The 22,379-nt window shown below is 42.9% G+C and overlaps 1 protein-coding gene and 1 pseudogene across 2 annotated transcripts in view; both read right to left on the bottom strand.

Annotated features, from left to right (window-relative positions):
- ARHGEF3 (Rho guanine nucleotide exchange factor 3) overlaps window positions 1-22,379 on the bottom strand; it is a 311,012-nt gene that overhangs the window by 138,890 nt on the left and 149,743 nt on the right. For both annotated transcript variants that reach the window (XM_012532393.3, XM_004267936.4), the window contains one exon: window positions 3,410-3,472. In XM_012532393.3, coding sequence (XP_012387847.2) covers window positions 3,410-3,472 — 63 coding nt within the window. The remainder of the gene's footprint in view (window positions 1-3,409; window positions 3,473-22,379) is intronic.
- On the bottom strand, window positions 19,626-21,542 carry LOC101281813 (oxysterol-binding protein-related protein 9-like; annotated as a pseudogene).

The following is a 22,379-nucleotide window of genomic DNA, read 5'->3' as shown; positions in this document are numbered from 1 at the left end:
GCAGCCGCAATTCATTTTTCGCCAAGTGCTGGAGGTGGAGGGTGGGATAATAATTCTGTGGAGATACGTCACCATGCCTTAAGACCCTTCCAATTTCCTTTTTAAGAGAAACTCCTAACGTGGGGTCTTGGCTGGGCTCCCTGGGGCCCATGACGTCACACATCAATCCTGTAAAATTTTCTGGAGCCCAGTGCTATCACCAGATTCTCAAAAGAGTCCATAACACCCCCCACCCCAAACAATTGAGGATCCCTGTTCTGTAAAGATAAGCTCTTTCCTTAGCTAACCCACTCCTGTTTGGTCTCTAAGCCCAAGTTCAATAGGAGGTTGCAGAGGAGTTTAGAAGGAAAACTCCCTTCCAGGTACCTATCAGAATTGTCATCTGACGCTTTAAAATAAAGCAAGATGTTAATGGGAATGTTTGGTGTTATCATCACTCAGACACCTATATATGCTTTTTAATCAAAGGGGGAAAGTTTCTGTGCTAACATTTCCCAACTTTATGTCACAGATATAGTTCTTTAAGGGGGGTATGTGTGTTGAATTCCACATACACATTAGGAAGGCTCACTGTTTTTTTTGGTTTTTGTTTTGTTGTTGTTAAAATTCATCAACCAATAAGTATTTACCAAGAGCTCACTGTGCAGCATGGGGCTAGGATTCAATGGAAACCTGACCATGATCCCCCAAAGACCCCTGTCCCCCATCTAGCAACTTCTTGTTCAAAGCACACATATGGTGAACATCTTTCCACTTATTAAGTGGAATCAAAATTGAGCGTTACTAATATTACTTTCCCAAACCCTCACATCCTCCAGTATGAGTCATCCATTGGAACCCACCTTTTTTTCAGATACTTTCCACTACACATAGAAACAGGCTCAAAACAACTCTTCATTAATGCTGCTGCTTAGTTAAGGGACCGTGACTACCGAATATCACCATTTAAAAGCACCTTTAGGGAGACTACAAAGCAATTTATCTATTAGAGAAGTTAATTTATTGGACTCAGATATTTATTTAGACATTGTAGCCTTTATGGCTACAATCTTCTCGTGAGTGGTTCCACCCACTACTTCATTCAATTCAAGTCATCTCTACTGAGTGCCTGTTAGGTGCAAGGCACTGAAAATTAGTGACACTTCCTCCATGGCTACATTTGGATATGTCACACATCCTGTCATCTCCATACAGCTTGGCTTGTCAGTAAAACTGCAAAACACCATTTTTCATGTCCTCCAACAACTTCTAGGATTCTTCTAAGTTTTATAATGATTATAATACTATGTGACAATATTTGGAGGAAACTCTGCCCCAGTTCTGGAATCTATTTGCCAAGATTCAGGAAAAATGTCATGCAAATCAGAAAGGAGTTTGGCCATAGCTGACTCCTTGAGCACAAAGGCAGACTTCTTTTCCATAAAAGTGTCTTAACTGTGACAAAACATGATATAAGATGGTTAGAGAGACAGAGGGAGAGAGAGAGAGAGAAGGACAGAGAGAGGGAGAGAAAAAGAGAGAGAGAAATACCTTCTGCAGCTGCATAAGGAGAAAAGACATCAAATTATTCATTACATGAGCTTAGATGACTTTGACAAGAAGGCAAGGTCATGGATGCCAATCAGCACAAAAACCATATCACAACAAGTGGTTGCAAATAATCCTTTCATATAAGAGAGTTTAGTGGTTCTTTGAATAAAGCTTCTAGAGACATGTTTCCCTGAAAAATAAACATAGTTGAGGAAAAGTGTATAATAGGCATGATCTTAGAAATGACCTAGATTAAGATCTTATTAAATCACTACACCTCCCTGGGTTTCTACTTCTTCATTTTCAAAGTGAGGGGATTGGACAACATGATGGCTAAGGGCTCTATATATTCTGAACATCAATGATTCTAATAATTGCCACAAAATTGAAAACATTCAAACACCAAAAAGTTGTTGCCAATAAGGGAAGTTCCAAAGACTTCACTTGTCAACAATAAAACATTCAGTGAGTAAAGTAAAACCCAGAAGACCATCATCTTTTTTGTCCTGTTACCATGGCAACCTAATAACTGGTCCAACTCCATCAACCTGATGGTCTAAACACTGGAACAAACACCATATGGTAAAATAAAGATGTGCAAGTACATTAATGCTAGTTCAGGCTCACTCCATGATGGCTGTTTGCATCACAGAAAACTCTGCCACAATTAAAAATAACTAAGAGAGCACTGTTATATTGGTAAATAAATGTCATCAGAGGAGAACCCAATAATCTGCGTTCAATGAAGTTTCAAATTTTCACAATGGTTTTAGAAGACTTGATCTCAAATCTATCTTTTTAACAGATGAGGCCCAGAGAGAGAAAGTGACTTCCAAGGTTACATCATTAGTTACAGGCACAGCCAGGACAAAGACCCAGTTTTTAATTCTTAGCATAGAAGCCTCATCTCACAACAATGACTTTTGTGGCCTCTGTAAAGGAGAAAGACCAGGGCCTAATGTTAGATGGATACACTGTGCACAATGATTAAACTTCAAGGGAGTGTGAAAGATGAATAGACATGGGGAGCCTAGGGAGGGTTCCCCCAGCCCCTGGATGATGGGAGCATCAGAAGCTCAGGTAGGCTTCTCAATCGTGTCAGTAGGGAGACAAGGAGGCCATGCAAAGAAAGCTACTAAAATTAAGCATCCAAGGATGTGGGCCTGAAAAATCCAAGAAAGCTTTTAACCTCAATCATCACTAGCACACAACTACCAGGTCACTTAAACATCTCTTGCAAACTTCTGCTTTTAAAGGAAAACACAATGAGGTTAACATTTGGTGGGTGCCTAGTATGTACCAGGCAATGTGCTTGGTAGTCTCACTTTTATTGTTTTGTTTGATCCTCTCAACAATCCTGTTAGGTTAAGTCTTCTCCAGATGAGGAAACAGAGGTGAGGATAGGGGTCACACAATTGTTAAGTATAGAATCTTGATTCAAACTAAGAGCTGTTGAATCCAAAGCCACTCCCTCAGCCATGTTGCCAGAGACTTCTTCTGGCCTTTGAGCCACCAGATGCCTGAATTGGGCCAACCTGCCAACTTCCCCCAAAGGGGACAAACATCTGGTCCATCTTCTGGACCAAGCCTCTAACATGGCACAGCAGCATTTATCTAGATTCTACACAGATGTACTGACTTCATAATTCATTTTATGAGAGAAAAGACACAGGCAATAAACAGCTTGGCTTTGAAGTTTAAGTTGGCAACACAGCTTTCTCCAGTAAAATGAAATGTTTTTTTAAAGAGAGTTTCCTCCCAGGTTGCAACTTCCACAGTTGGATCCTGCAAGCCCACTTAAAGCACACAGCATATTAACAAATACATTCAGAGATGAAAAGTATTCTCATGGCAGGGACACAGGAAGGACTGTACTTACACTTATATCAAGACTGCAAAGGCTAATGGCATCTTCATCCTGGGAGCTCTGCTTCCGTTTTCGCTGTGAAACAAACGATAAAACAAAGTTCAAATGTAAACAAGGATTATGGCTTTAAGGAAAGAAAAAAATGCCATCAAATAGCACGTTATCCTTATCATTTCTACCATGTTATGCAAAACCTTTAACCAAGCTATGTAAATGAATAGTCCTAAGAAAGCCTAAGAAATTACGGGAAACTATTAAGCTCTAGGATAATTGGTTTGCATTATTGTTCTTATTCATGCTGCTACAGTTTGTTTCTCTTTAAATTTCTGGTTTTTTCCTAAATGTCTCTGTATATCAAGGCTTAGAAATTTTGACATAAAGTTCATATTTTTTTAACTTGGAAGAAGAGATTAGACTGGAAAGAAAATCTAATTCACTTAAAGATATTCCATTTTTAGAGCTGCTTTGTACTTGGGTAATTTAAATTTGTTCTAATCGTCCAGGGTGCTGATGTAGCACGGAACCAGAATGCTGGAAAGAACCTTAGACATCTTCTCCAACCTTCCTATGTTCTAGCCATAAACACCAAGATTCAGAAAAGTCATTATTTGAACTGAAGAAAATTATATTTGAAATGAACTTATGACCAAGGAAGTCAATGAGGTTGGGTATGGAAAATACATTATCCTCTTTATAAAAAGAAAAGAAACTCCATCCATAGACACAATAAAGCTCTTCAAAGATACATTCACCTCTCTTCTATATCCCCAGCTTAATCAATCAGGCAAGTATTTCTCGAGTCCCTAAATTTGTGACTTGCTAAAGCTACCAAAGGACCAGAATTACTGGTATGAGGTTACAGTGGAATCCAGAGATATCTGGAGTCTTCAACCCCCAAAGAAGTCCACCATCTCCTCCTTTTCCTCCTCTATCAGATGATGAGTGTGAACACAGGCAGAGACTGGAAAGCAACCAGAGCTGTCCTTGTCTGTCTCACTAGAATTGTTCTATTATTTCTTCACATCAACAAAAATTTGTTGAGCATCTGTTATGTGCTAAGTCCTGTGTTTGCTCCCAGGAATGCCAAGATCAGCAACTTCCACAGTTAAGGAACTCACATTCATGTAGGCGACACAGACTCTGATGTGATTATAATGCAGTAAGATCCAGTTATCCTAGGGAAAGTCACTTCACTTGTCTGCGTCACCCTTTCTCAACTCTAAGGTGGAAGTGATAACATTAGCTTTTATTCTCTAAGGGGGAGGAGTAAATACAGTAATGCGTTTTAGAACTTAGCAGAGTGCCTGGTACATAGTAGGTGCTCAGAATGTGTGTTGGAGGACTCTGGAAGCACAGTGAGGGAGTAATTAGCTTGGTCTTAGTGGGATCTGGGGATATCTTCTTAGAGGAGAGGGCATTTGAATAGGTCTGAAGGATGAATAAGAGTTTGTCAGACACAGATGTGGAGGAGATTGGGGCCTCTTTTTCTGTCATTAGCTACATAGACATTTAAAATCCCAAAGGTGAACATGGTTCTATCCAGAGTATGGAATGCTAGATCCTATATATTATTCCACTTGAGCAGTGTAACAGTTTAGAGATCCAATGCCAGGAGCCAAGATCCTCAATCAGCCATTCTGAGACAGTGTCCAAGAATCTTCATTAACAAGTTCACCATGTGATTTTTAGGGAGTCAAATACTCTGCTCAGGGGCTCTGGGAGGAGAAGATGCTGAGAGCCGCTTGCCATTTTTGAGGATGCTTCATGTTTGTGTAGGGACATGACCCATACTGACTCATAATCCAGTTACAATTAAAAGCAGCACTGTGCTGTCTCTGAAGCCAAGTCACTGGCTTATATTTATATGGTGACTTTTGGAGGCATGTATGGCAAGGGATAGTTCCCATTCTATGGATAAATAAACTGAGGTCAGAAGAGATAAGCAATCTGTTCCAAGTTACATGGCTACAGTGTAACACTCTGAATCCAGGATTCTAATTCCTAGGGCAAAACCCTTTACACACACACACACACACACACACACACACACACACACACACACACACCATTTAAAGCATGCTTGGCAAATAGGTTACAACTCATTGGACATCCGGAAATGTCTGGTAGCATATGCCTGGAGTGCTGTACTGAGAAGGATTCCACAGCATAGCGAATGAGAGAAGGCTGCCATCAATTAGTAACATGTGCTGGGGTAGAAAAGTGGGGAACAGCTGCGTTGGTGACCTGCCGTCTGGGATAACCTGTACTTTTCCTAAGTCTGGCTTCTCTTGCCTTGAGAAGCTCCAGAATTATACCTGGAATCTTGGAAAATTCCATGAGAGGGCAGAGGCTCTGGGATGTTACCTGTAAAGTGGAAATAACGCCCACCAGGTCCGGCTGTCCTGAGGATCATAGATGATGTGTATATGGCACCTGGAATGAGGGCTGGCACATAGTAGGGGCACAATAAATGGTGCCTCCCATTACATAGTACCCAAACTGTAAGCTATAAAGATGAAAACCGCTACCTGGTATTGTCAGATTATGGAATTTTATGATGCTACAATTCCATTTCGAGTGCTCAATGATTTTGCCAACATGACATGTTAATAGTAGCCTGTTACCCCAAGAGGCCCACGCTGGTGAAGGAAAGGGGACACTAAGAGAAGCTCTTTCCCTCACGGGCACTCAGCTCTCTTGAGACCAACTCAATACATCACCCAGGGCTTGAGTGCAGCCTCCTAAGCACTAACCCCAGATGTTTCCAGGCACTCCAAGTGTCAAACCCAGGAGACAAAAGTCCTCGAGTGGCCTTTGAAATTAAACCACAGCCAGTTAATCTGGGATAGAATGATCTCCTTAAGAAACCCACATATTTTGTAAAATATAATCTGCATGGATTATCAAAGTGGATTTTCTTTTCAATTCCCATTACATCGGGTGGTGATGATCGTGGCCAGCAACACAGAAGGAGCCTGAAGTTTAAACTTTGGGCCCAGGCAAACATTTCACAGTGTCACTTAGTTTTTGCTCATTCGCTCTATGTTTACCGAGCACCTCTGATGTGCAGGGCCCTGCTCTGGGTCCCGGGATCCAGCAGTGAACAAGCCAGGCATGCTCCCTGCCCTCTAATTGGGAATAAAAAGAAAACAAAATAATTACAGATTGCGATCTCTGCTGTGAATGAGTCAGATAATATGCTGAGACAGAGACTAGCAGGGGAGACCCGCTTTACAGAGATACTTTAATTTTTTGTTTTCTGGTTTTTGGTTGACCTTCTAATGAGATGTAAGCACATGAAGGCAGGATATAGTCTGTCATGATCACATTCCCAGAACCCAGTACAGTACCTGGCACCTAGCCAACTCCCCCAGAAGATTATTTCTTGATTTTTGTTGTTGTTGATGTTGATGCCCTCGGCCCTGCTCCCTCTTTTTATTTATTTATTTATTTATTTATTTATTTATTTATTTATTTATTTTTGGTGGTACGCAGGTCTCTCACTGCTGTGGCCTCTCCCGTGGCGGAGCACAGGCTCCGGATGCGCAGGCTCAACGGCCATGGCTCACGGGCCCAGCCGCTCCGCGGCATGTGGGATCTTCCCGGACCGGGGCACGAACCCGTGTCCCCTGCATCGGCAGGCGGACTCTCAACCACTGCGCCACCAGGGGAGCCCCCTGCTCCCTTTGAGAAGCTTGTCTTCCTTACCAATTACCCAACTTCAGGGAGGGGGGCACAGGGAGAAGGAATGGAGGAAACCAAACAGGCACCCATTCTGCCAGCCCAGCACAGCCCTTCCTCTGTACATCAGAAGCCATGGACAGATGACCTGGGGGAGTTCCTAGACAGGAAGGACACTGTGTGTGAAACACCTGCATTTACATACTTGGTTTCATGGGTTCTCAGCCTATTTGAAGACCCACAGACCCACCATGTTATTCTTGTCAAATTTACTGAAGTGAATGCACAGTCCACTTCCCTTTCAACCATGAAAAACAAAGCGCCTTGGGTGAGCTCAGTGACTGTGCTGTAGTCTGGGCTCTCTGATTTGGGCACATAACTTTAAACCCCAGTGCCCAGTGCTGAGCAGTAGGTCAATGAATAATTTCTGAATGAGTGACTAAAAAAAGAATAAATAAAGGAGGCCAGTGTTCTTGAGGTGACACCCTCCCCTTCCGCTAACCACCTGGCTGCCAAAATTAAATCAAAACCTCAGAAGCAAAGATCACTGAAGGCTGAAATTCTTCAACCTCAAATTTCCTTGGAGACTCAAAACATACAAGTTCAAGCTACGATTTTTGCTTTTCAAATAAGAGAGTTTTTCCTTACCAGCAGGGGAATTTATTTTCCTTAAAATATATAGACACGTTAAAAAAAAATTACAGCTGTTCAGACATTGGTCCAAGTGGGATACTGTGATTTCCACTCCTCCTATGAGAAGGAATGTCTGTTCAAGGGTGAGGCACACCCATGACTAGGCAGCATCCGTGCACTGCCCTGAACAACAAACAGCATTAGCACTCAGCCTCTGTGCTTTAGGAGCAAGGAATCCAGGATTGATAATACCTCGACTGAAATGAAACAGCCTGCTGAACCAAACCATAAATGAACTTAACGGGCACCTGAACCCTTTGTCTGAACACCTATCTCAGGCAGGGAGGAGAGGCAGTTACAGAGGGGACTGTATGGAAACAAAGGGTGCGAGTGTACCATCTGATTCCTTAGCCCCCTGGGTTTAATATTTGATGAAGACACTTTCTAGAAGTGCTTAGGTGCTGGAAAAACCTTCTCATGCTTCTTGGATCAAAAAACAACCAGGAGGCTCTTTGTTAATTTGCAACAGGGCAAAGTCTTCTGTGTATGTGGATATGAGTTCTGATGGAGATACAGGTATCTCTGGATGGATGAGGTGGACTCTGTCTGACTCATTACTGGTGACACCATGCACCTTCACGATGCATCATTGTTCTCCAGGCCACTCTATGACTATCTCCTTTTAGGCTTGCCTACCTCCTGATAGCGCAAGGCAGACATCTAAATCTCATCAGTGGGACTTCCCTGGTGGCACAGTGGTTAAGAATCCACCTGCCAATGCAGGGGACATGGGTCCGATCCCTGGTCCGGGAAGATCCCATATGCCGTGAAGCAACTAAGCCCGCACACCACAAGTACTGAGCCTGTGCTCTAGAGCCCATGAGCCACAACTACTGAAGCCCGTGCTCCACAAAAAGAGAAGCCACCGCAATGAGAAGCCCGCGCACCGCAACAAAGAGTAGCCCTGGCTCACTGCAACTAGAGAAAGCCCGTGAGCAGCAATGAAGACCCTATGCAGACAAAAATAAAAAATTAAATTTAAAAATAAATAAATCTCATTAGTAAATGGCCCAGGAACAATTACTTTTTCTGTGGTTCTGGGTAAGGTTCTCTACAAAGAGAACTGACCCTACCTGTCCTCAGCTGATGGATTTGCAGAAGAGCTGGCCCTGGGTCCAAACCTATCCTTATTCCTACTAGGCTCAGGTTCCATTCCCTCTAGACCTAAACCTTGGGATCCTTTGAGTTTGTTTTGTTTTGTTTTTTTTGCGGTACGCGGGCCTCTCACTGTTGTGGTCTCTCCCGTTGCGGAGCATAGGCTCCAGATGCGCAGGCTCAGCGGCCATGGCTCACAGGCCCAGCTGCTGCGTGGCATGCAGGATCCTCCCGGACCGGGGCACGAACCGGTGTCCCCTGCATCGGCAGGCAGACCCTCAACCACTGCGCCACCAGGGAAGCCCTCCTTTGAGGTTTTGAGTCTTAGAATCAAAGGAGAATCATCTTCCAATATACAGGTGGAAGGAAGCGGATGCTGGAACTGGGTGTCTGCTATGAGTCAAGCACTGTGCTCACTGTTTAAAGGATTGTTCCTTTTTAGCTTCTCCTTAGCCCAGTCTAAGCATGGTGGTGTTCATTTGTACAGAGAAGAACACTGAAGCCTAGGAAGGCTTTAGTGACTTGCTCACGGTCACAAAATCAGTAAGTGCTGGAGAGGGAAGTTCTCTCTACGCCAGCCTGGTTCCTGGTTCCCTGGAATCCCACTGATCCTCCTGCCATCCAGTGCTATTTCTTTTTTAATATTGTTTTAAAACAAAGTGTGTTTTACTTAAATTAATATAATAAATAGTGTAAAATAAATTTAAATATTTATTTAAAACAATGTGTATCTTACAACAATATAAAAAGGCTCACAAGGCATTTACTACATACCTCAAAGAAATAAAGAGCTTAAACGAGACAGACCTGAGTTCAGAATCCAGCTCGATCATTTCTCCTTGGTGTGACCTTGGGCAAGTTGCTCTCTATCCCTTCATTCACTCACAAATATTTATCTAGGATCTACTACGTGCCAGGCAGGTTCCAGGTGTGTGAGATATGTAAGTGTCTATAAAATATTTCTGTAAACTTTGATTTCTTCATCATAGGGTTATTTGAAGGATTAAAGCAGAAAAAATATTTAGAACAGGGCCGGGCATATGGCAAGAGATTAAAAAATGATAATTATTATTGCTACCGTGGTTATTACCATAATTACTATTACTACTATTGTCATTGCTGCTTTGTAGTTACGTTGAGAGGCAGGCAAGGGGCGGGGGTGGTATTAGAGATGGGGGATCCTGCAGGATGATGGATAAGAGACTTGGGATGCAGCCTGACCCTCCTCTAGCTACCCACATCACACAGGGTTATAAATGGATGCTCTCTGGATACCTTCAGTCACGTTTGCAGTGTGTTGTTCCCACTTCTGAAACAAAGACAGGGCAAGTGCAAGGCCTGACTTAATTTTAAATGGCTGAGATTGAATTGATTAGTGTCGGAACAGCCCTGTGATTTAATCACAGGGCTTTTCTATTTAATAACCAAGTGACCAGAGCAGCAAAAATGCACTGATGGAGAGAGTGCAGCTCCTGACTTGACAGCAAATGGCCCCTGATTAGTCATTTGTAATTATTAAATTCAAACCAGATCTCAAACCTTTCTGATTTATCGCTGCTGGCAAACAGCTTTGGTGGTTTCAGAGGCTTTGATGAGGGCTTTCATCTGCGCCTTCTTTAGGGAGACATTAGCAAAAGGATTTTGTGTTCTTGTACTTGCCCTTAGCTGGAACTTGACTCACTAAACTCATGCTCGAGCAGGGAGAGGATCCACATTTCATCTCTCCTCTGTCTCAGCTTCAGGGCTGAGTAAGAGAATTGAGAGGGACCCCCTGCTCCATTTTTAATAACTTAGGTTTTGTTTTGTTTTGTTTTGTTTTTTAGCGGTACGCGGGCCTCTCACTGTTGTGGCCTCTCCCGCTGCGGAGCACAGGCTCCGGACGCGCAGGCTCAGCGGCCATGGCTCACGGGCCCAGCCGCTCCGCGGCACGTGGGATCTTCGCGGACCGGGGCACGAACCCGTGTCCCCTGCATTGGCAGGCGGACTCTCAACCACTGCACCACCAGGGAAGCCCAATACCTTAGTTTTAAAATATCCTCCCTTTTCCAGCATCCAGGAACCATGATCCTTTTTTCTAGACTCTTCGATGTGCTTACGGGGTAGAAAACCTGGAAATGATGGTGTTCTCTGAGCTGCTGGTAAATAAATCTTAACTAACATAATATGCAATTTTGTGCTCAGATGCCATTAACTGTGGTTTAAAGATGCTAGCTGGGCTCTAAGGTTATATTTTTGGGTTCACGTCCTCATCATGCCACTTATTTGTTATAGAAACTTAAGCACATCACTTCGCCTCTCTGAACCTCAGTTTCCTTGTCTATATAATAACTAAGGTTATTGTGAGAGTTAAATAGATCACAATGCCTGGCACACAGTAACATCTCAGTATTAGCGATCACTACTAGTAGCAGCAATAACAGCAGTAACGGCAAGTGAGAGCAGGGAAAAGAACATGGAGAAAATTCCTCTAATGTATAAAAGTGTACCCATTAACTTGATTTGGCAGATCAGGAAAAGCCCCAATGATTGCTTTTGGCCACAGAACACCTGGCCTTTAGCTTGTTGGGAAGCAGAGGTGAGGTCACCTTGGCCAAGGAAAGGTCTCTGTCTCCCATGGGAAGGAAAAGATGCTCAACCAGGCAGGTCAGAGGCCGGGGAGACCCAGCCAGCCTGCCAGTGCCACCACCAGCCCTGAAATCAATGGCAGCCAGATTCACTCTCATCCCACAAACATTTACAAACCACTTTTCCCTCTAAGACACTCAAGGCCAGGGGAGCAGTAGAGAAGACAGAAAACTTGTCTGTCCAGGGCAGAGCACTGGCAAGTAGGTTTTCCAGAATGACTGCTCCAGAAAAACTCCATTATGGGCACTCATCTAAAGTGGGAAAGGGGGCTCATCTTCACAAAGGTTTCCAACAATGGAATTTGACAAGAAGCACAAAATCTAATTAAACAGAGCACTTTTTTTCTAAGCCTTCTAATAATCACTATTATTTTACATTGTTTTCTTCCAATCTCAGGCGCACTGAACCGGATTAATCACAATCCTTGGTTCATAACACACTATTATCACTGGTGCTTCCCTGGCCCTCCTTTATTTGCTAATTCACTTATTTTTACCAGCATAATGAACACTTATTTATTAAAATTATTCCCATACAGAATTGTCTGAGGCCCTTATCAGCAAAAATATTACCCATATAGTTTAGGGAATGTCCAAATAATTGCTTAATTTCTAAGGAATTACTCCATGTAACCAAACAACTTAGATGGTCCAACTGTACAATTCAGATTCAAATGTGTTTACTGCCCATGATAATATGGGGAACCTGATTTTACAAGGAGAGTTCTTAGTTCTTCACTCATGTTTGGCTGGGTTCCTGCCTTTTCCTATCTAGAGAGACCCCAGTGCTGGTAATGCCTTAGCAGCCACAGCACCCCATGCATTCCTGAGCAGCACCCCAAATACTAGCAGGCAGGCATTCATCCACAGGAAGAGAAAGGCTTCCCTTCGGCCACTGGTCTCTGGATCATCTACTCCTGGGGGCAACTTGCCACACGAAGCAGAGATGGAACATGCTGGAGAAATGGACTGCACCTGCTAAGCCACTCTGTAAATCCTGACAACTGATCAGAACATTCCTTTAAATAAAAAAAAGATTCCCTGGTAGAACTATTTGGTGCTGTCTAACCAGACTAGAACTCACAACCTGAGTTGCTAAAGCTTAGTTTCCTTATGGCATATTCTGGCCGCTTGAAGTAGGCCCTTCCTTCCCTCCCTCCTTCCCCTCGCTGGGTTTAAAACAACGATCTATTAGGAATCCACTGTATGCTGAGTGCTTTCCGTATATTATACCTAATCCTTACAGCTTGGACAAAGAAGTTATTACACACGAGGAAACTGAGGCTTAAAGAGTTTAAATGACTTCATTAAAACTGCTCTGTGAGTGGGTGAACAAAGCCAGGATTTGATATCATATCCAGCTAATTGTGTAGCTGATACTGCTGGCCCACATCGCCTGAGCAGTCACCATTCCCTGGCATGCTTTGGCTTTCCACAGGCCAGAAATGCTTGGGCGTTAGTGTCACCAGGAGCAGCCCTCAACCCATGATGAACTGGAGCTGGTAGGGAAACACCCCAGCTTCCTAAAGCTTGAGGGGACAACTCAGAGGTACAGTCTCTCAGCCTTGACTATGCATTGGAATCACCAGGGGAGTTTAAAATGCTCCGGGGTCCTGACTCCTGCTATCCAGGGATTCTGAACAACAGGAGTTCCGGAAGCTCCCCAGGTGAGTCTATTGCGCAGCAAAGTTTGAGAATCGCTGCCACACAGTCTCCTAGAAGTCCTCAGCAGGATTGAGCCCCAGTTGCCCACAGAGCTGACCTGTTCATGATCACATGCTGTAGCGGCTTCCTTCCCTTCCCTGTTTCTTCTCTTGCCCACTCCCTCACCAGTGCTTCTGGGGATCACCTCCCAAATAAACTACTCGCACTTGTATCTGGGTCTGCTTCTGGGGCACTGAACCTAAGACAAGCTGAACGTGGCTCTGTGCTTCTAAAACTAGCAGTGTACTAGAAGGCAGGTAAAGCCACAGAATAAAAATGGTCCATCAACTTGACTTTGTGGGAAGCCATGCAAGCCATTATTTGTATATTTTAAGAAGAATGTAATGTCAATTTACATGGGTGTTTAAAGATAAGGCTGGGAAGAAATTTAAAATTGAACGACCTTCACATTGACTGTCCCTTGTGAAAGACACAGAAAGGGCTGAGTTGGCTTCCTCTCTGATCAGAGGTTGGGAAGAGTCCAGGAGCCAGAGGGAGTCACAGCTTCTACTTCTCCAGGCTTAGCTTCACAGTCTATCCACACACTCCTCCAGCAGAAAGGAGTCTCAACAAGACTAATAGGAGGCTTTTGTCATTTGGTTACTAATCACAGACCAAATGCTTTAAGCACAAGCCCTCAGGGCTAACAAGAGCAGACAATGTTACTTTTTTGCATCTCTATTCACCAGGTGACGTTCATCCTTGCATGGAGAGATTAGACCTGCAGACTTTAAATTAAGGTGAGAAACAACAACTTAAATAGGGATTTAATTAGAGTTTTAAGATGGAAGGTTGGTTTGATTTTTTTTGATCTCCTTGGCTGGGTGGGAACATCGGTACTGCTGGAGACTTGTATCAAGAGCCTTAGAGGTGTCAAGGCAGAACGTCATCATCATTTAACCTGTCCCTAGATACTGCAGGCAGAAGGATTAGGCTATATAACCACAGAAAACTTTCTGGAAGATACTCTGACAATATCTATCAGTAAAATAGTTGGTAGGAATAACGGTGGGATATACTTTCACCAAGATCCACACACAAGGATGTTTACTGTAGCACTGTTTATAAGTAGCAAAATACTGGAAACAAAATGTCACCAAAAGAAACTGGCTAAACAAAACTATGGTCCATCCATATAATATGAAATACTATACAATTAGAAAGAATAGTGTAGAGCTACACAATGTATGGAAGGTCCTCCAGGATATATTGAGTAATAGTAATAATAATAATAAAATTGTATGCACAGCACGTTTCCTACTGTGTCAAATTCTTAAAATTAGAAGAGGAAAATACATACATATCTATATCTATCTATTTACATATATATACATACATCCCGATTGTATGAATCAAATTTCTTTCTGTAAGGAAGCACATGTAGTGTTCATTGGAGACAGAGTCTGGGGTAGGAGGAAGGAGACTATCACTTTTTTTTTTTTTTTTTTTTTTTTGCGGTACGCGGGCCTCTCACTGGTGTGGCCTCTCCCGTTGTGGAGCACAGGCTCCGGACGCGCAGGCTCAGCGGCCATGGCTCACGGGCCCAGCCGCTCCACAGCATGTGGGATCCTCCCAGACCGGGGCACGAACCCTTGTCCCCCGCATCAGCAAGCGGACTCCCAACCACTGTGCCACCAGGGAAGCCCACTATCACTTTTTATTTGGTGCTATCATATACTTATATACCCTAAGCATGTGTACATATACACACACACACACACACACACACACACACCCCCCATTATAGGCTATCTAGGTACTGGGACAACTGCCCAGTGTGCCCAGAAGGCACACCTAAAGTTTTTTAAAATAGATGCATATAGGTAGATTGGAATTGGAGGCATCAGAATGAATTCATGGTTATACATACACACATATTCGTGCAATGACACCCTAGTAGCAATGAACACACCAAGTGCCCAGATCTTGGTTTCAAAGTACCAGTCTCCACTAAAAGGACCCAGAGCTCTTTGGAGAAGAGGCTGATTTTAGGGCTGGGGTAGGGAAAATACAAGATGAGCCTGAAACATGTTGATGTATCAAAAGTAATGAAGTACTCTAAGAATGATGGATGAGGCACCAACTTATAGGGCTCTCACTAGCCAAAACAGAGATCCATGACCCCATAATATAAATAAATATAATATATATGATTTAAATAAATGAATAAATAAATGGTGCAGGGACACCTCTTCTGTATGGAACACTAATAAACATAGAAGGGATGATGGAGTTAAAAAATCATCGATGGATGCTAAACTAGTGGGTTAACATTTCATGAGGGATAGGACTCTTCCACAGTTTCAATTTCCTTGTAATTTAAAAAGGGAAAAATTGTAACTTTACAACAGAGAAATTTAGAAAATGCCGCCTGAACTAAGTAACCAAAGCTAACGTCACCAATACTGGTACAAACTGATACCGTGTATCCTCTGATGTGATACACAGAGAAAGACACCATATCACTTCTGTCATATTCCTGTGAAAAATGCACAGCTTAAAAAAAGTATTCTTCCATCACTCCAGATATTTTTTTAAAATGCATAATCCAAAGACAGTCATGGAGAAACATCTAATAAACCCACATTGAGGGAAACTGTACAACCTAACTGGTTTCTACTCTTCAAAACTGTCAAAATCAAGAAACACCAAAAAGGCCTGCGGAACTGTTCCAGATTAAAGGAGACAAAAGAATATGTGACAATAAATGCAATGCATGACCCTGAATTGGACTCTAGACCAGGAATAACAACAGCTATAAAATACATTATTGTGACAGTTGACAAACTTTAAAAATGAATGGTGGAGGCTTCCCTCATGGTGCAGTGGTTAAGAATCCGCCTGCCAATACAGGGGACACGGGTTCGTGCCCTGGTCCGGGAAGATTCCACATGCCGCAGAGCAACTAAGCCTGTGTGCCACAACTACTGAGCCTGCGCTCTAGAGCCCGCAAGCCACAACTACTGAGCCCAAGCACCACAACTACTGAAGCCTGCGTGCCTAGAGCCTGTGCTCCACAACAAGAGAAGCCATCTCAATGAGAAGCCCACGCACTGCAACAAAGAGTAACCCCTGCTTGCCGTAACTAGAGAAAGCCCACATGCAGCAACGAAGACCCAACACAGCCAAAAATAAAATAAATAAATAAATTTAAAAAAAAAAGAATGGTGGAGGAGTTAATATATTTTGTCAATGTTAAATTTTCTGCTTCTGATAATCATACTGTGTGAGGATGCTCTTGTTCTGACACTGAAGTATTTGGGGCTAAAGGGGTGTAATGTCTGCAATTCATTCTCAAATAGGAAGAAAAATAATTTACATTTATATGTTAAATACATATATTCTATATCTCTATCTATCTTTAACTATCCATATCTATCTATTTATCTATCTATCTATCTACTGAGAGGCTGATACACAGAGACACAGAGAAAGCAAATGTAAACAATCAGTGAAGGTGGTTAAAGAGTATTCAGAAGTATCTTATCTTAGACTTGCAACTTTTCTATAAGTTTGAAATAATACTAAGTTGCCAACAGTAAAATAACTTCACAAATAACCTGCACACTCTCACCACTCCTCAAGAAAAAGACAAGCCCATAGACACTCATTCCTCTTCAGGGCATCTGATATCCACCGGTTGCCCAACTCCAGGGGGCCTTAGGCCCTCAGGGCTCAGCTCTGCAGGATCTGCTAACCCTTGGTGCCTGCAGGCTCCGGGATCCTACAAGGCAGTGAGACTGCCCAGGCACTTCAGCAGAACTTGGTTGGGTATTAGCTGGGACACAATTCCTTAGGCCTGAGAAGAATATAATTTAAGGCTTGTTTGATCAAAATAGCTCTCTTCCAAACAAAACTGGAAATTCTCACAAGAGGCTCTTTATTTTTAAAGATGTTTCTCTCAGTAGAAAGAAACAGCTAAAAGGAAAATAACTGTGTAATAGGTAATACCCCTCCCCTCAAAACAATGTACTTGAATATGCCAACAATGTGTCTTAATGTAGTTCCTCAGAATGTGGCCTCTGGAAGGACTGGACCTCTCTCCTTGTCCAACTAGAGTTCATTTGCACAAAGGAGGCCACCAGTTTTCAGACTAGTCTTGACTAACTTGAGAAAATGCTCCTGGCAATAGTCTGCAAAGAAGCTGTCAGAACAATAACGTGAAAGCCAGTTACCGTTTCTGATGTGGTGTCTGGAAAGATGTCAACTGTGATTAGAGGGACATTTTCCTTCTGCAGCTGTCTCTGAAAGTGGAGGAGGGCCTCATCACAACCCCAAATTATAGGAGAGAGGTAAAGGGCCGCCAAACCCCAGGGACATGCAGGTATTCAGGGAATCCTTCCTTCAGCAGCACTATCATGTCCTGTCAAGTTTTGAGTAAAAAAGCAAAAGTTGTGATAAGCCACAAGTGGGCTGCAGGGAGGGGGAAAGGACTTTGTGCTAAATTTTCTAATCCTGAATTTTTGCTTCAAAGCCCATCCCAATCACTTTTATCCTGAGGTCTGAAACTGAGATCTGGATTTTGCAGAATCAAAGCATATTCATCCAGCATTTAATCCATTTCCCAGGAAATCAGTGTTTTACTAAGAGTAGAATTCTTTCATGTCCAGATCTTTCCTGGGCACTTCTAAGGACTAATCCAGCACACAGGACAAGCTCAACAAATGTTTGTTGACTGACACACATGAACAAATGAATCCAAAATAGTGAATATAAAACTGTAGAATTTCTTTTCAGAAAGACTAAAACACCAAGATGTGCCATCCATAAAATTCCATTTTTGACTCTGGGACCCACAGTATTTCTCATTTCTTGGCAATAGAAATCCAGGGACTTCCCTGGTGGTCCAGTGGCTAAGACTTCACGCTCCCAACGCAGGGGGCCTGGGTTAGATCCCTGGTCAGAGGACTAGATCCCGCATGCATGCTGCAACTAAGAGTTCTCATGCCGCAGCTAAAGATCCCACATGCCACAACTGAGACCCGGAGCAGCATGCATGCATGCATGAATAAATAAATAAATAAATAAATAATCCAGGAACAAGAAGAGACTCAGATGAATGAATTTCACTCTATAGTTTCATTCATTCAACAAATATTTTATTGAGTACTTATTAGGTGCCAGGCACTGTGCAAGCTGCTGTAGATACATTGGTTAACAAAAGAGATATGGTTCCTGCCCTCAGAGGGGACAGAGACGATAAAACAATAAGCAAATAAAAATCTAGTTTTAGGGTGTACTAAGTGTTATGAAGAAAGTAGACCAGGGTAATATGAAAGCCTATGAAAGGTGGGGAGGGGTGAAACTACCGGAGAGAAAGGTCAGGGAAGCTTCTCAGAGGAGGAACATTTGAGATGACACCTAAGTGATGGGATGGAGCCAACCAAGCAAAGATGGGGATAGATGGGGAGTTAGAGCTCCTAAAGGCCCCTCATCATTAAAGGTTCAAGTTCTCTCCTTCCACACACAGTCCCTAATGCCTGTTCTGATTGGCCAATGCCCATGGATGTGTGCTGGTTCCATATCTGGTGCCTGTTCTGATTGGCCAGCGTCCATGAACATGATTATGTGGAAGAACATCATCTCCTATTAATAAGAGAACTGTACTGAGGCAATTTTCTTTCAAGTTCATGAGAACTGTATTGAGGCAATTTTCTTTCAAGTTCATGAGAACTGTATTGAGGCAATTTTCTTTCATGTTCATGAGAACTGTACTGAGGCAATTTTCTTTCTCAGTTTATATGAAGAGAAATTAAGGGTGAATAATTTTACTCATCTTTGTGTTATTGTTAGTCATGAACACGGTCCTGAATTTCTCAAGACTTGTTAGTGTCTGTAAGACCCTATGCAAAGTCAGGTCTGGTCTACTTTTTTTTTTTAAAGGTTGGAAAAATTACTTTATGAAGCCTTAAGAAGCACTGAGTATAATTAAACTGTAGTCCAGAGTTAGATACAATTTAATACAGTTCAATTCCAAAATAAAAGTTATTGTAGGTGAGACCACGAAATTTCCTAACACGTGATTTTAATACGCTGCGCAAAATTTTCTAAAACAGCTCAGAGGAACCAATATTTACAGGAGATGGAGTATTTATGAAAACTCTGGCATCACCTATATTATATACATGTATATATGTGAATATATATATAGAGAGAGAACCCAAGATTATATGAACTAGGAAACATATGTTGTATATTTCAACAGCAATACTAGAGTGCAGAATTTGAGACTAAGATTTATAACATGGGATTTGGAAAAGGAGCAGACATCTTGTTTTCAAAACCTGAAGTTTTTCTCAAGATCCAAGTCAACATTGTAACTGCCACAGAACAGGAAAAAGGGAAGCTTTTCTCGCTTCAATTGTTCATCTGCATCAGAAAGTCCAGGAGACAGGAACCACTGCAATAAGAAGGGAGTGAACAGGTTCTCCCAAAGGAAGACTGTTACTTCATTATGCCTCCTGCCCTGGTCACCAGGAGCAAACTTTGCATTTCCCAACCTAATGCTTGGCAGCACCAAGACGTTTCAGTAATGGTTCATCATAAACCCTGCATTCTCCATCTTCATGAGATAACCTTGTCTCCCATTGAATTTCCTTTCCCTTCCTTTCTTGGGCTTCTGCTCTTTGTCTTTCTTCAAGTCTATGCTTGGCTTCAGTTGCTGCATCAATGTCTCTGATTTTTAAGTTGAAAGTGACATCCTTCCAAAGGCAGTGGGTTTCGTACTCATTCTGATCTTCCAACTTCCTCACTTTCTTCTTGATTATAGGCAACTTCTTGGTATCTATAAAAACTACATTTTCCCCTGTTGAGTATTTTGCATACAGTACACCATTCCATTCCCCTTCAGTTGAGCAGAAAGACTTCTTGTCATTTGGAGAAAAAAATCTCAGCAGTAATTCTGTGCTTCTTGCCCCCATAGAAAGGTTTAGTGCGGAAGACGATATTGGCACTTTAGCCAGTTTTGGAACAATTAATATTGCGTTCTCCACCTAGTTCCACCTAGGGCACTGTAAGGACAGACCTTCCATAACCATTGGGGAATGTGAGAATGTAATGTTCATCAGGGTCTAGACACGAGACACAGCCCTGTCCTATGTTGTGCACCCCAATTGACATCCCAAGGAATTGTGATTTGGTCCAGATATGAGCACTGAATTGTATCTTCTTGTTAAAACACTCAGCATAAAAGGCTGAAACTGGTGGATCATGGTTATGCTATTCTTGGAAACCCAGGGAATTGGTCCTTCTGAAACTAGCTCCACATTCTCTTCAGTATCATTGGTAATGTCCAGTGATACTGAAGGATCTCACCCAAAATGGGGTTGTACGGCTTTTTGGCAACCGATCTTTTCCTTCCTGTGTGAAAGGCTGAGAGGTACCATTTTACAACCTGAACCATTCAGTCTCTGGCATCCTTCTGGTCACTAATACTCACAAACAGGTCCGGATGTGCAAAAATGTCTGCATACATTTCTAAAAGAGATCTTCTTTCAAGAGTAAATGTTGGAAGAACTACTTTAGTAAGATCCATTCCAAGCCTAACCTGTGACAACAGAAGCATGATAACACTCTTGTGCTCTTCCACCAACCCTGCCTCCCCTTCATCATCTCTAACATCATGTGAATAGAAAAGGTCAGCATCACTTGTTCCATTGGACATGGAAGAATTAACTGATTCCGTGGTATCTGGGCGCTTTAGACTATTTCCTGAGCTGCTGTGTGTCAAGACTGAGGCAGAACCAGAGGAGTCTATTAAGTGCTTTGGGGATGAGCCACTCTGATGGAATTCATCCGCATTATAGAATTCATCTTCACTGCTAGAATAAGAGAACTCTGGGACTGTGTTTGGAGACAAGCTGGCATGGCTTGGAGAAGTGAGACTGCTACTAGGTGGTGAGTGCTCGCTGCCTGTACTGTTTGGTGTTGGAGTCTGATGATGTCCCAAGATAGTAGCTAATACAGGTCCAACTGGTAGAGAAGATGGACGCTGCTCTGACTTACACAACTGAGTGGGTTCTGGAGGTAAGACAGTCTGGGAGGGCATTGTGTTGATCACAGGTTCCAAGGGACTAGGCTGATATATTGCATCCATAGGATTAATAGTACTTTTAGTGATCTGCAGCAACACAATGCAGTGTTTAATTGATTCTACCATGCTATTTGCTGTCTCTTTGAGAGTTTCAATTTTCTTTCTCTGTTCATCGTCTTTGCAGTTTTGAAGTTTGTCATCAAAAAGCTTTAACTGTTCTATCAAGATCTGTAGGTAAGCATCAGCCTCTGTAAGTTTCTTATCAAAGTCTTGGACACTAGGAACAAATCCTGAATCCAAACCTCCGCAAGTAGCCGTCAAGCCAAGGCCCCCACCCTCTGTGCCTCCAGGGAAGGGAGCCGAGGGCTGCTTCTGGGCACCCCCTCTTCTCCCTCCTCTGCTGGATCACGAGGCTGATGCCTGGTCTACTTCTCGTCTCTAACTTCATTCCCTTTGCTCTGCGCTCCAACCTCCCATAATCCCAATTCCTCTTTCCCCATGTTTCCTCTGCCTGGAACCCTCTTTCCTCCCCCTTTTCTCTCAGCCAACTCCTCCTCATCCTTCAGATATCAGCTTGACATCCAAGATAGCTCCAAACCACATTAAATCTCCCAGTTATGGCCTCTCAGCCTCATGTGCCTCCTCTTTGTTGTACTAACCCTATTAAAATGTTACCCTTGGGGCTGCCCTGGTGGCACAGTGGTTGAGAGTTCGCCTGCCGATGCAGGGGACGCGGGTTTGTGCCCCGGTCCAGGAAGATCCCACATGCCGTGGAGCGGCTGGGCCCGTGAGCCATGGCCGCTGAGCCTGCGCGTCCGGAGCCTGTGCTCCGCAACGGGAGAGGCCGCAACAGTGAGAGGCCCGCGTACCGCAAAAAAAAAAAAAAAAAAAAAATGTTACCCTTTACTTGTGTGATAACTTGGTTAACGTCTGTCTCCTCCCTCAAGCTAAGTTCAAAGAATGCGGAAACCAGATCAAGTTCACTTACTGTGGTACTTCTAGCGCATTCTGTTATGTGGGCACATGGAGTATAAAGCTTTGCGGTCACCATCTTGAAACTCTTAACTTTTTTAACAAGGGACCTGAATTTTCATTTTTCACTGGCCCCTGCAAATTACGTAGTTGGTCTTGGGAAGGAAAGAATGTATAGGGG

This window comes from Orcinus orca, chromosome 10 (genome assembly GCF_937001465.1).
Source record: "Orcinus orca chromosome 10, mOrcOrc1.1, whole genome shotgun sequence".
Taxonomy (NCBI): Eukaryota; Metazoa; Chordata; class Mammalia; order Artiodactyla; family Delphinidae; genus Orcinus; species Orcinus orca.
The sequence above is the reverse complement of the archived record's forward strand: the minus strand, read 5'-3'. Positions and strand labels throughout refer to the sequence as shown.